Source organism: Schistocerca serialis, chromosome 3, assembly GCF_023864345.2.
Source record: "Schistocerca serialis cubense isolate TAMUIC-IGC-003099 chromosome 3, iqSchSeri2.2, whole genome shotgun sequence".
Lineage (NCBI taxonomy): Eukaryota > Metazoa > Arthropoda > Insecta > Orthoptera > Acrididae > Schistocerca > Schistocerca serialis.
Genome location: NC_064640.1, coordinates 171,750,922 through 171,765,807, shown reverse-complemented (window position 1 = coordinate 171,765,807; position 14,886 = coordinate 171,750,922). Strand labels below are relative to the sequence as shown.

The 14,886-nt window shown below is 40.9% G+C and overlaps 1 protein-coding gene across 1 annotated transcript in view; it reads left to right on the top strand.

The window, feature by feature from the left end:
* Positions 1–3,638, top strand: part of LOC126470735 (uncharacterized) — an 803,331-nt gene extending 799,693 nt beyond the window's left edge. Inside the window, exons 9-10 of the mRNA XM_050098738.1 lie at positions 1,602–1,833; positions 1,996–3,638. Of these exons, the coding sequence (XP_049954695.1) occupies positions 1,602–1,833; positions 1,996–2,821 (1,058 nt within the window). The 3' untranslated portion in view covers positions 2,822–3,638. The remainder of the gene's footprint in view (positions 1–1,601; positions 1,834–1,995) is intronic.
* Positions 3,639–14,886: the final 11,248 nt, after the last annotated feature.

Below are 14,886 nucleotides of genomic sequence, written 5' to 3'. Positions count from 1 at the left end.
GATTTAATATACGATTTCCTCCATAAATAAGGTTTGTGACTTTTTGTTCTGGAGTGAATGAACGAATGAGTTTTTTCTGAATCATTTGTTGATCACGTTGGCCCTGTAATTAGTGGGGAAGTTTCAGTTGTGTCGAAGAGAGCCTGCAACCACTGAGTCTGTGTTAAATCGTCCAAAAAGGCTTCGTACACATCTGGAATTCGCAATCTTTCGTAAAAGGAACAAATTGTCCAAACGATTGATTCTCCCGACTGACTGCAGTGTTTAACAGTAATAATAAATGTAAAGATCTCTCATAGCAAGCCAGCCGCTGATTACCAAGACAAAGGACTCCACCAAAGATTCTATTTGGCTGATTCCTTTTATCCCCATACAACGTAATGAAATCTTATATTAAAAACTATACACAAATAAAGGAGAGAAAGAGAGAGAGCGAAAGAAAATAGAGATAATACTAATAATCCTCCATTAGTCTAATTTTTCGCCTGTCTTATCACGGATCAGCCGAGAACTGGAAGGGCCTTACTTTACTGTATAGATTTATGTGTGAAGGTGAAGGGATCTTAAAGGCAACAGATACACGTCTATACAGACAAGACATTACACAGAGATAGCGGCTAGCTGCATTCATCATCTATTCTTAGATAAAGAGACGGCAACTTATTATCCGGAACATTTCAAAATGTTAAAAAGTGTACAGGGATGGAGACAACCTCATGAATCGATGGACTCTGCATGTCAGCAATGGACTGTTCAAGTTGGTGGAGACTCTGTAATGGGGTGGAGCGTGTGCAATTGGAGTGATATGGGACCCATGATGCATCTAGACACGACTGACAGGTGAAACGTACGTAAGCATCCTGTCTGATCACTTACATCCGTTCATATCCATTGTGTATTCCGAAGGACTTGGGCAATTCCAGCAGCAAAATGCGACACTCTACAACTCCAGAATTGCTACAGAGTAGCTTCAGGTACACTCTACTGAATTTTAAACAGTTCCGCTGACCACCAAACTCCCCAGACACGAACATTAGTAACCATATCTGCAATGCCCTACAACGTGCTGTCGAGAAGAGATCTCCACCCCCTCGTACTCTCACAGATTTATGGACAGCCTTGCGGGATTCGTGGTGCCAGTTCCCTCCAGCACTACTTCAGACATTATTCGAGTCCATGCTACTTCGTGTTGCGGGACTTCTGCGTGCTCGCGGGGCCCTACACGATTTTAGACAGGTGTACCAGTTTATTTGGCTCCTCCGTGTAGCTGCAGCTTACAGTGTTATTTCTTAAGTGCGGCTGGCGTCCCATGGCGCCACCAGCTGGAAGCATTCGTTCAACACGACTTGAAGTATCCGACTTTTATGTAATTCAGTTGTGGTCTGGTGCCGTCTGCCTGCCTCGTAACTTTTCCGTTGTTATGCTCGTGAAGGTTTCTCCTGTTATTAACTCTTAAGATTTGGCTCTCATTTCCACAGATACGAGAGACAACTGCGCTGCGCAATATCCACAACTGTCTCACTTCTCGCTTTTTCTAATTTATTTTGTAATTGATCTCTTTTTCAGTGATTAATCTTCCTTCCTTACTTTTTATTTTTCAGAGTCCATTAAGACGATGGTGGTATGTCAACAAGATGGGACCTGGGACAAAGCTTATTTTACCTGTGACAGAGATTATACAATCGATTTAAGATTTTATCTTGGGGACAAGCGAAAGACTGGATATTCCTTCATCGGAAGAGAAGACCCTTTTAGCTTTCCGTTAGTGACTGCAGCACTGTGCGTAGGTGTGCTTGTGATGCTGGCTGTTGTAGTGGCCTGTATCATCACATGGTAAATCTAGTCTAACCATTCAGCTACGCTTTTTAAAGTAGTGGCTTTCACATGCCTGCATCCTCTGCTTCTAAACTCTTCTGCTTTAGTAACACCTGAAATTAATGCTAACCTAGTGTGAATCAATTAACGTGTCAAACCTTGTGTTGCTCACCATTTCAGGTATCGTGCCAAACGAGTGAGAGAGATGTCAGCTACTGATGATGATGATGACAATTCTTTCGCAACAAACGAAGAAGACTATATTAATACAGAAGAGTATCCCACACCAAGTAATGTTCCAACAATTTCCGTGAGTGATCGGGCGTTCAATGAACTGCCACCTATTTTGGAAGATGAAGAGTCTTTTGAAATGCAACCCCTTGAAATTCCATATAGCTGGGAGCGCAGAGAACTAGATACAAAAATTTCAATTCCGGAAGTCCAAACCAATGCAAAGAAAACTATTACTTGGGGAGAAACCAAATACGAGACGGTATCAAACTCTCCAACAAATGAATATTGCTACAAAGCTTTAGGAATGAGAGCAGATGATAGTGTGATGTTGGCTATGGAAACATTGCCGGAGCCGCAAGCAGATATTGAAACAGATGATAACAATGATAGCGATGGAAGTAACACTGAGGTAAAAATTCGTTGGTCACTCCCTTCTTCCCTCAAATCCTTTTTTAAGTTCAAAAAAATATTTTTTGGAAACGGAATGCGCAACAAGGATCGTCCACAGAACAAAGCCGAGATGTGTGCTCAGGTAGATAATTTCCTTGACGAGAATCCGGAGGCAGATGAAAATTTGCAGTACCAGGAGTGCAGTGGTGGAATTGCAAATCCGAGTGCCGATCAGGTGGTCGCTTTGTCTCATTACGTTCTCGTTGATGGAAACCCTGATCTCTATCCAGGCCTTCCTACGGGGCCAGCTAAGATCCCAAAGGGGCGTTCAACCTTCTCAGCTTTCAAGCAGCTCTTTTCTCCATATACTGATAAAATGTAAATTTGGTGGTATCTACAGTCACCAACAACAGTCAGTTTCACATTAAATGACATATATTGATGAGATATTTGAAGAGAGAAATTTATAAAACAGAAATTTATGAAACCACTAATTTTTCAATTGAAAAACGTGGGAAAATGGTGTTGTGTTCACTACTATCGTTAGAGTTGTAAAAATGATTTCTAAGTAATCGACGTCTTTCGAAGAAGAAGGTATAGTTGGTGGACGCATTCATTTTCCCGTGAATCTCAGCAATTACATAAAAACCACATAAAAAAAGGAAGAGAGGAAAAACATATAAAAATCGGTGTTCATTGTTCACATGGTAAATTAAAGAACATATCGTTTTCAAAGTAATTTAAAGCGATATTAAATATATATTCTATATTTGCATGTTTGATGTATTTTTGTACATAGCAGAAATTTATTCTACGTGGATAACAATAGTTCTTCATGAAAAAATATCAGTGATGTCGAGTGTTTTCCTATTTACAAAAATAACATATTTTCGAACAAAAATTCCGGGAAATGAGGAAAAGTACGGAAAAGGGCACTACATAAGAAATTTTTTGATGAAAGATATAAATTTTACCACTCAAGATCACGTCATACGGAAGGGGCATCAAAAATTTATGAAAATATAATTTTTTTCAATCCTGCTTTTCATATTGATTATGCAAGTTAAATGTTGTACCATGTTTATTGCAAATTAACAAATTAGTTGTGACATGTAAACTCAGAGAATTGTAAATTAGGTGTTTCTGCTTTTACCCCTGTGGATGTCAATGTTAGTCTCCATAAATAATAACTTACCCATATGATGGAAAACATTTAGAAACTTTCTATATTAGGTTAAAACAAGAATGGTAGACAGAATTGTCTCCAGTTAAAGTAGAAACGTTTGAAGTATTTTGTAAGTTTCACTTAAACACCTATGGTTGACGTTAGCCTCATTTGTGTCTGCATATTACAATACTAGTAAGAGATCTGATGTGTGTACCTCGATAATATCTTGATGTTCCGTGTTTCCAAATATGCATGTATACTTAAATAAAAGCAAAAACGGAATTGTTGCCTTCTTTCTTTAATCAGTTAAAATTTAGAAATTGAACATTTACAAACTTTCTGTTATCATAAGGCAGCGATATGGGTGTTGTGTCAATCAGAAATGCAAAAGAAAGTAAATATAGAAGAAGACAGGATCCACAGGCTGGTCCGCAATATATAGACTTCATCTTAGTTCACAATACAACGACGAGGACATGAACCAGTATAGAAACTGAAAACACATTCACGCTGTAAAGGAAGGAAGTGAGTCCGTAAAACAGGTATAGCTGGCGTAAACGTGAGTGTGGTGTTACCAAATAAACCTTGCCTGAAGGACGGCATAGTTCAGAGAGTATAAAAGTCAATACTGATTCAATGTCATCCAGACGCTCGCATGGTCATAGCCTATAGCATCCCCCATTTCAGTTACGAGTGATCTGAACAGCTGGCTCGGCACCCAACATTAGGAAATTGCACCCAACAATTGCAGAATATTAACAGAGATAAGAAGAGGTACCTTCATTACCTGAGTCGCCGACTTTCGCCGTTATGTTATACATATGTGCTCAGGTGAGCCGTTGTACAAGTAAGACGAGAAGAAACTGCAGTAACACTACAAACCAGCATAAGATATCTGATTCATTACGAATACTAGTTTTCGCTCCTCACGTGGTAAGAATACCATCAGGATAAAAATCCGTATTCTCAAAAACCAACAAGGAATTTTAGCCTATGAAAGGGGTTAAAACTGCCCATTCAGCAGCTCGTTGATCATACAAGCACAGAAATTTGAGGCTAAAGATAAAGGTGACAGAAGCAAATATTGTCTTTCGAAGTTGCTTCACAGAAGAAGATCTCACTGAATTTTCTCCTTTAGATAATCGCTACGGCTCAAACGTTATTAATATTTGTGTGACTGTGGGATTCAAAAGTAACTAAATTCTCTCCACATAGGGCGCGCTACAATGCTTGTTTATGTACCAGTGAGATTTTATACTCAGTTTGCGAAAGAAATAATTCCCGTATCAGCAACAATAATTCTTCGAGAATAGCAGCACCGAAGCGTCCCATTTGAATGGAAGAAAGTACTCACTGTATATTTGTTTGTAGTAGAAACATAGAACAGACAATGTGCTTGCTTAGGATCATATTTTTTGAATGGTTCAAATGGCTCTAAGCACTATGGGACTTGACATCTGAGGTCATCAGTCCCCTACACTTAGAACTACTTAAACCTAGCTAACCTGACATCACGCACATCCATGCCCGAGGTACGATTCGAACCTGCGACCATAGAAGTAGCTCGGTTCCTGACTGAAGTGCCTAGAACCGCTCGGTCACAGAGGCCGGCATTTCTTTTTCTTTCTTTTTTTTTTTTTGGCCCAGTAACTTATCCGTGAGAATCAATATAGATTTTCGAAATTGTACTAGTTAGAAACTTAGCTGGTTCTGTTATTTCATGAGACACACAAGGCTCCCGGAAAGCCATCGACACGGTTCTGCACTGATTTTAAAGAAAATACCTGTTTATGAAATTTGGGACCAGTTGCTTAAATGGATGGAAGAATACGTTCACGTCGGTCTCAGTGATAAACATCACTAAAGAGAAAGGACACTTTTTCGCCCGGTAAGGAAGTAGTTTAAATCCGGGAGAGATGGCACACATTTCCAAAATCGCATATCTAATGTGCCATGGCGCACTTCTAGTAAAACTTTTTTTTGTACAGCTAGACACATCAGCTGTCTATGATATACCCCTTTTTGGCTTTTTCCATGTAAAATTAGACATAATATTTGACCATGAAAACATCTTTAATTTGCGGTGTGTATCCCAGTGCTACTAGTTGTAAGCCGGATGCTAAAAACTACAAAAATACATTGTTTTTAAGTCAGGAACTGTATATACATATTTATAAATACATTTCGGGTTATAAATATATTGTGTCGTGAAGAAAAACAATGAAGTGTTAACGTTAGTCTTTTTAATATCGTATTTATATGTCTAAGAAGTTCACTGGTTTCCTTACCGGTAGTTGAAGACATTGAGGCTAAGACATATAATCAATTTACTTTTGGTTAATACACACAATAAATCATGGTGAAATATTAAATAAAAGACAAAAGTAAGATTTACAAAATGAGATCATTCGGTTTACTGTGCATTTTCTTGGCCACAATCTGCACAAGACTCATCGTAAATTGTGCAATGTCCGTGTAACTAAATCTTGCAAGTCGCGCAACATAAAAAATCATTGGTGTTTGCTATTCTGAGGTATAATTCTCTGCACTCCTTACACATGTCTAGGGATACTTTCTTTTATTCTTTTGTGTCGTAATCCGGGCCGTCGGGATGTGAAATTTTGTGCGTGCTAAGTCATTTGAACGAAAATACAAATAAAACAGGAATGTTTTCACTTACGTTGTTTGATTTGTGTGGGAAGCATCCCTAACGAAAACATGTGTGGCATATCCACCAGAGTTGATTATCGTCTGTATCCCGATCTGTAGGGGTGAGACGACGAATGTTATAAATTCATGACCTTGAGAGCCAAGATGGCCGCTGTAGAATCAAAAACGTTCAGTAGAACTTACTGATGATACACCTACTTAAACATTTGGAAATATTTGACTATTTAGCATACACTAAGAACTAACCGTGAAAATGAGACAAGTTTTGAAGGAATATTTGTAGACTTACCTCAGTTATTCCTCCAGCGCTTACGTTAAACTTCCTCGATCGAAACGTAAGTACTTTTACTATGCCAAGGCGTCCACTGAACAACTACAGTGTCAATACGCCCACACTGTGTCGTGTTTGCCGAAACTACGAAGGGTGCTCAGTCTATACCGCGTGCGGTGGCTCTTCAGATATACCCCGTCGTGGGACCTTCACAGTATTTGCACACAGCGTAGTTGTTACACGGAGCTTGCATTACCATAATCTTTTTTTTGAAATTAAGGAAGATCGCAGATGATGAACACTTATTGTAAAAACTGGCAGATGATCGCCAATTTAACGCTATGACATGCAGTAATTCCGTGGAAACGTCCTGATCGTTAAAAGTTTAGCGATCAAGACGTACCCATGGAATTACTACATGCTAAATCTGGATGGTCACATACCTTATCAATGGATGACTTCATCGGTCAGATGGAAGAAATTTAAACATACACGTAAATTTGAGAAAGCATTACTTGGCTAAACCACTGCCGATCAGTCATCGGAATTAGTTACAACCGTGAAATTTATCGGAGTCTATCCGGAGCGATTTAGGATGGAACAATTTAGTTGTGGAGTGCGGGATCCAATTGTACCGTTCATTAGAAAACTGTTAAGGAAGTTTAGAAATCCATTTGGGAAGTCGTTTATAAAACAGTAGTTCCTAGATTATTTAGTGTTGGAGATCAGTGCTGGACTGGCTCCACAACAGAAAACGTTCAAAAAGAAAGTTAGAAACGCTACCTGAAAAACTTTGCACGTCACATACAGGCTAACTGTTCAAATTCCCAGAACGTCCATTTCAGAATAATTAAAGGAACGTATTACTTCCTCTCGTAAGCATTTCATGGAACTATCATGAAGCCTCATGTTGCACAAGAGCAATGAAAAATATGAACTTGAAATTTCTCGCCAACGACTAATCTCAGTCCTATCAACTACGGACACATTTAGTTGCGCAAAGGCGTTAAAACCTCTAAAAACAGTTGACGATCCAAACAAATTTTTGATTGTTACAGATAAATTTTCAGGTGTTTTAAAAGGTGGTGTTCCGAGTTACTACGGTTGTGAACAATGGACGTTCCAGCAAACAATGGGTGCCCGTGCATACCGTAGCCTGCGAGCCGAATAGAGCTCGTGCTTTGTCGTAGAGTACGGAGTTAGCTCGGTATGTATTATGTGGTAATGATCTGAGCAGTAAGTTGCAGCGCTCTACTAAACGAATGTTAGGCGTGATGGACTGAGTGACGAATGATTTCGGTTCTTAAAAACAAATACGCTGATGTTATCTTTTGGCAGCACACAGATGGAGCGTAACTCGTCCACAAGCAATGTCGTCGTCCGACGGTGACCACCAACGGTGACGTTTTGATTCGCACATTCAATGGTACTGTCTGTTATCTAAAGAACGTACCTAACGCCTGTATCACCCACGTCAAAAACGTATGTTGTTAAATGACGTAGGAGACTAGCGACCATTCTAGTAAATATGTGTAGATTTGCGGTTATGCTGCCTAGGTCACATAAAAAGTCATACAGCAGGTGAAGAATGACTTTATTGATCACAAAATACGCATGACTCGTTTGGGAATTACTTCCGTCTTCAGAAATCCTAGTGAAAAACGACAATGCCTAGGACAAGGGCACGACTTTGCACTTGGCTTTCTAAAGATGAAAACAATTCCGAAACGCGTCATGCATACTTTGTGACCAATAAAATCGTTCTTTACCTGCTATATAACATTTGATGTGACCTAGCCAGCTTAACTACAGATCCACCCACATACATTTGTTGTTACTGTTGTGGTCTTCCGTCCGAAGTTTGGTGCAGTTCTCCGTGCTGCTCTATCCTCTGCAAGTCCCTTCAACCGCTGTCTCACGGCGATAATCTTACGGGCTAGCGCAGAGCTACGATTCAACGCCGGACACACTCTGACGCCATTTATCAGCAGTCCATGCTCTTCACAGTGATCACTCAACTACTGACGTTGTACATGCCCCTTGTATGCCCCACCAGGCCTGGTAATAACATAAAGACGACCAACATTAATGCACTCTTGTGGTCGTCCTACCTGTCACAGAGAATTACCACCCCAATCATTTAGATACCCACCGATGTTGTGTACGTGTACGAAATTACATTGGCATCCGACCATGTCTTCTGGGTGCTACACTTTTCTTATCAGTCCGTGAATATCCGTCTAAAAAAGTAGGCAAAATTGTATTGACACCTTCCTAAGAGATGCTCTCCGTTCCTTCTTAACTAAATACGTAACCGCAGACCAGATGTGGCTACAATCCGAATAAATTTTCTTGATGGCAATTGAGACAGTCATACCAAAGAAAATAATAAGGGATGAAACAGATCGCCACACGGTACTCAACACAGTTCAGGGCAGTATTGTAGAAGCAACGAAAACAGCTTTGCAAATTTAAAAGAACCCAAAATATCGAAGATTGTCAATATTTTATAGAAGCTCGAAAGTTTGCGCGGACTTCAATGGTATATGCTTCAAGCGATTTCCACAATGAAACCTGGTCTCGAAATCTGGCAGAAAATTGAGAGAATTTGGGAAGACCAAATGAATACCTCCTTTGTGGGATAGCAATCGTAACGTTACCTATGACAGTGCAACTAATCGAAGTTACTCAATAAAGTTTCCCCGAACTCCTTCACCTAGGGAAATGCAGTAGATGTACCAGAATTCGAATCAAGAACAGCTGCCAACATCAATAATTTAGACGTAGATATCCTCAGTATAGCAAAGCAACTTAAGTCACTAAATAAAGGCAGGTCTTCCGGTCCTGAATGTGTGCCAGTTAGGTTCCTTGCGGAGTATGCTTGAGAAAGAGCTCCATTTTTAGCAACGATATACAACCTCGTAACCTCTTGCTTGACGAAAGATCCGTGCCTAAGACTGGAAAGTTACACAGGTCACAACAACACACAAGAAGGAAAACAGAAGTAATCCGATCAGTTATAAACCCATATTACTGGCATCGATTTGCAGTAGTTTTTCGAACATGTTCTGTGTTTGAACTTTATGAAATACCTAAAAAACGATCTATTGATGCATAGCCACCACAGATACAAAAAATGCCGTTCTTGTGAAATACAACTGGCTCTTTAATCACAGAATGTAATAATTGCTACTGACAGTGGATCTCAAGTCGATTCCATACTTCCAGATTTCCAGCAGGCTTTTGGCACCGCCTCTTACAAACAACTTCTCATAAAAATTGCTTACTTGTGGAGTATCATCTCAACTGTGCCACTGGATTCATGATTTCCTGTCAAAAAGGTCATTGTCCCTAGTAATTAAGGGTAAGTTATCGAGTGAAACAGAAATGATATCTGGGGTTCCCTAAGTGTTACAGGCCCTCTGCTAATCGTAACGTATACTAGCGATGTAGGAGACGATATCAGCAGTCCTATTTCCTCTTAGATTGGTTGCAGTTGGTGCTGTTGTTCATCATGTAGTACGCGCGTCATTACATCGTTACGAATTCCAAATTTATTTACAGAAGATACTTTCATGTTGCGAAAGTCGCAATCGACATTGGACAATAAAAGGTCTAAGGTCTTCCACATGAGTACTACGCTGTCTAGTCATATTAATGTCACCATCTCGCAAAAGCCTGAGTGACAGACTTTTGCATGGCTGACCGCTACGAGACGTGCAGGAAGAGAGTCAGTACGATTGTGGAAGGTACCGACAGGGATGTGGAGCCGTGCCGACACCAAAGCCATGGTCAGCTAAGCTACCTTTCGCTGTTAAGCATCCATGGCGCGAACATCCCGATCGAGGTGGTCTCGCATATTCCCGACTGGGTCTAAATCCGACGAGTCTGGTGGCCAGGGGAATACGCTAAACTCATCCTTGTGCTCGTCGAGCCACGCATGTACACTGCAAACTGTGACACGTTGCATTGTTCTGCTGGAAGACTCTATCGTGCCGAGGAAAAAACAAACTGCACGCAGGAGTGGATATGGCCCCCAAGGATAGATACATAATTGTGTTGATCCATTTTGGCTTCCAGAATGACGATATGATCTACGCGAAAACATTGCCCAAACCATAACGCTCCCTTCTGCGACCTGGAGTCTTCCGACTGATGTTGCAGGGTATTTGCTTTCTGGCGTTTCATGCCGTACACGCCAACGGCTGTCCGATGAAGCAGAAAACGTAGTTCAACTGAAAAGACTACCTGTCGCCATCCAGTGTACGTATGGACGTCCAGTTGCGGTGAACAGCTGTCAGCATTGGTGCTTGAACCAGGCGCCTAGTGCGAAGGCACATACGCAGCAATGTTCGGTGAACGATCGATGAGGAGACACTGTTGCTAGCCCATTGGTTCATGTGGGCGGTCAGTTACTCAACAGTTTTACATTTATTCGCTCGTAGGTATTTGCGCAGTAGTCGTTCACCCGTGTGATCTATGGCCCATGGTGCAGCGCTGTACCCGGGGCATATGTTTTGGATAGCGTCATGTTGCCATGCACAGCATACTTTAACCTCGGCGGCATTTGAACAGTTTATAAACTTAGCCGTTTAGGAAATGCTTCCACCCTTGTCTCGAAAACCACTGATCGTAGCTTTTTGGACGTCAGATACGCCGCTCAGTTTGCGCATCAGGACAACGACTGCACTGTTTTCCGCGTCCCTCCCGCTTCCAAGACGCGAGCCGTTTGTGAGTGGTTGTCGCACGTTGACGTGGAACGTAGGCAGTGGTCACATTAATGTGACTGGGCCATGTGTAAAATTTCCGTTAAATTTCGTTTAGAAGATAAATTATACAAGCTGAAAGGTTGTCGATTCAACTAAATACCTAGGAATGACAGTTACCAGTGGCTTAAATCGGAAACTATAGATAGAAAATGTTGCGGGAAAGGCGAACAATGGACTGCGTTTTATTGCGAGAACAGTTACAAGATGCAATAAACCAACTGAAGAGCGGTGACAGTACTTTTTTGACTCCCACCTACTTAGGGTTAAACGACCATCGTGATAAGATAAGAGAAATCAAAGTTCGCATGGAAAGATTTAGGTGTTCACCCTTCCCATGTCCAATTCGAAACTGCGTGGTCGAGAAATAATCTGAAAGTGGTGTTACGAACCCCCTGCGAGAACCTAAGTACGAATTTCAGAGTTGTCATGTAGATACCTCCGTATTTGGTGGAGGGAAGGGAGTAAGCTAGTGTCTCTATGGTGAGGGCATTTATTCTGCAGGCAGTCTGCATCAAGTTCCCATCGGTGGATTATCTCCCTTGTTGTCATCCCTCACATAGGTATGGGAACGTCAAGACCGACTGAAGCTAGAAAATTACTCTTAGTAGAAAATAATGCTTTGTAGCTCTAACTATACTGAAGCGCTCGTTCTCCATTCACTGTTCCCTCAAGTCACACACTAGATGAAAGTCATCTGAGGTGCGTGTGCAGCTCGTGGTCTAGTGGCTAGCGTTACTGCCTCTGGATCACGGAGTCCCAGGCTCGATTCCCGACAGGGTTGGAGATTTTTCTCTGTCCGGGGACTAGGTGTTTGTGTTGTTGATCATTTCATCATCATCATCATCATCATCATTCGTGACAGTGGCTGCATTGGATTGTGTAACACTTGGACTGCGTAAAAATTGGGACTTTGTACGGCGCTGATGACCACTCAATTAAGCGCTCCACAAACCAAACATCATCATCTGAAGTGCCATTCAAGGGTGAGTCTCCTCTGTTACTCCGTGACGTGTTAACACCCAGGATGTCTGGTGGAAACTGTAGTGTCAGTTGTATCGTGGCGTGGGTGGGGTGTGTGGTGTTGCCGCATAAGCTGCTTGCGGTGCCAACTCTGCTCTGGGGGCGGTGCAGAGTGCATGGATTTGGCAACGGCTGCTGGGAACTGCTGCCAGTTAACACCAGAAACGGTTACGCAGCGGCTTGACATTGTCGTAAACTCAGATGGTCATATGACTGCACGTTTAGTGTAGGCTCTTTTACGGTAATAGGATCCTGAGAATTAGGTTCGCCAAGGTTTGCAAGGCAACAGGACCCCATTACCCTAGGCACCCGACGATCTGGAGCCTCGGTCAATATTTTTATGTTTTTACTGTCCTACGGTTCTTCCCTATTCTGAATTTTTGAAGTTGCGCGCTCGAATAGGAAATTTCGCAAGTGGACCGATAAAGGAATGGCAGCGTGTGTTAATAATGAGTACATGCACATGTATGTGAATAGAAACTTGAGAATCGCAATCAGCATCAAACAAATTACGTTCAAATAGATTCGTCTCCTTTGGCCAGTCGAAGGTAGTAGATGTGAAGACTCGAGTTACGGTTCAGTTTACAGTTTTGAGACACTTGCGAAAATCGATGACGGAGACAAGTACGATTTTGCTGCAAATTGTTGTTAAATTGCTATTTCATCAAGACTATCTGTAATCCGTGTCATATGCCATTCGACATGCATATTACTGCTGTATCAGAAATCATCGTTGTATAGTTTACGGACGTAAAGCAATTTTAAGTGAGCATAATACTTATTTCAAAATAAAATGAAATAATATGTAACTGGTATAAAAATCACTACCGACGACAGTAAAGACACTGAATGTCATCTTCTTACTAGAAATTTATTTCTGTTCTCAAAACGTTCGAGGTTCTCAGAAGGACTTTTTGTGCTGTAACGTGTCGTTCATCTTAACCTGCGTGAGTGTAATCTACCCTTTACGATCCAGCTGTTAGATGTCTTGGTATCATTCATGTCTTCTTAAGTCCATCCAAGGTGACGCTATCCTAATTCTAATACCACATATTAAGTATGCTAACTATTTGATGAATAAATACATATTGGTAGTAGTTAAAAAACTATAAGGTCTGTCACCTACGTCGTGAAAATGCATCTTAATTAGGAACTAACTGGTGACCTGTAGTTCGGTTCATGTCAGATGCCTGTTCGAAATTCATCGTAAGACAGCTGAGCGTAGGACTTGAGATAATGTAGTGTTCTTCTTTCGTCATGTGATGTATTCGCACGTAGTTCAGGTTCACTACCGTCTGTAGTAATAGTTCGATCTACCACAAGAAGTAAAAGGTCTCTAACAAGAGATCATGCAAAGAAGTTACGGAGCTCTATTTTCTAATTTTGAATAACTATTGCACGTATGGGCCATGACCACAGGAGCAGTAACATGGCCTTACGTAGATTACACCATTCAGTTGTAGTCTTACTCTGATATCCACGAACGTATTACACACCCGACTGACTTTATTAAATTCGTTAACTCGCTTTACCACTTGTTCATTTTTCTCATTTTTAGGCCTCTTTTGTCAGCTACTATGGTATCTTTGTGATTCTTTTACTCGTACAAAGATCGTTTTTAGTATTGTTAGACTTGTCAGTTTAACACAAAAATATAAATCTCAATTGAACTCTAGCAATAAAACGTAGTTACGAGTCAAAAAATTCATGTGTACTGGCGTATAGTCCCTTGCTGGTGTAGTATCTTAATCTTTTTATGTTGTGTACATTCCTCTTTTATATCTACGAACATGCGAACAAGTTTGCTGATAAAACCGAAATTAATATTGTTATACTGTTCATTCGCATCTCATCACACTAGAAACGCACGTTTTAAGATGAAATAAGGATCATGACAAAAATCTTCTCTTTCGACTGCAATCCTTATGTCTTCTCATTAGTGTGCCGAAATCTGAGTCAAAATCCCTCCGTACAAAGGAAATGGTCAGTTCAGGAAGATGAAACTAGATTAGTATTATCCATGGCAAATCTAGGGAGTAGTCTGCAGTAGCTGCCTTGACGAGACAAAACATCATGGCTAGTGCTCACCATGAGATTCAATGCCGCCTGATGACGTTACAGACAAGGAAAATATACAGGGTAACTCACTAACTTTTGCCACCAAGAATAACTCCGAAAGTATGATAGTAGCTGAAACTTTTGAGGGACAAAAGTTGCATCGGACAACGGGGTCCATAATATGACGTTGATTTTTTGTTGCTAGGTGGGGTAGCTTCACAGATATGAATGTCAACTTTGTTTTTTTTAAATGGAATGCTATAGCTTGGTACTTATTTTCTGATAGCGACTATCGAGATGAATCCAATGGTGTGTAACAGTAAGTTCTTTGGAGGTCAACGAAGGTCACAAAGGTGGCATGAACGTCCATTTACAGAAGGTGTTCGAAGTGATCACCATTAAGCCTGTGATATTCACCATCAACGTTTTATAGAATCACGGATAACTTGATGTCGCGGATGCAAATAAGACTAGAATTCCTTCTTCTGCGG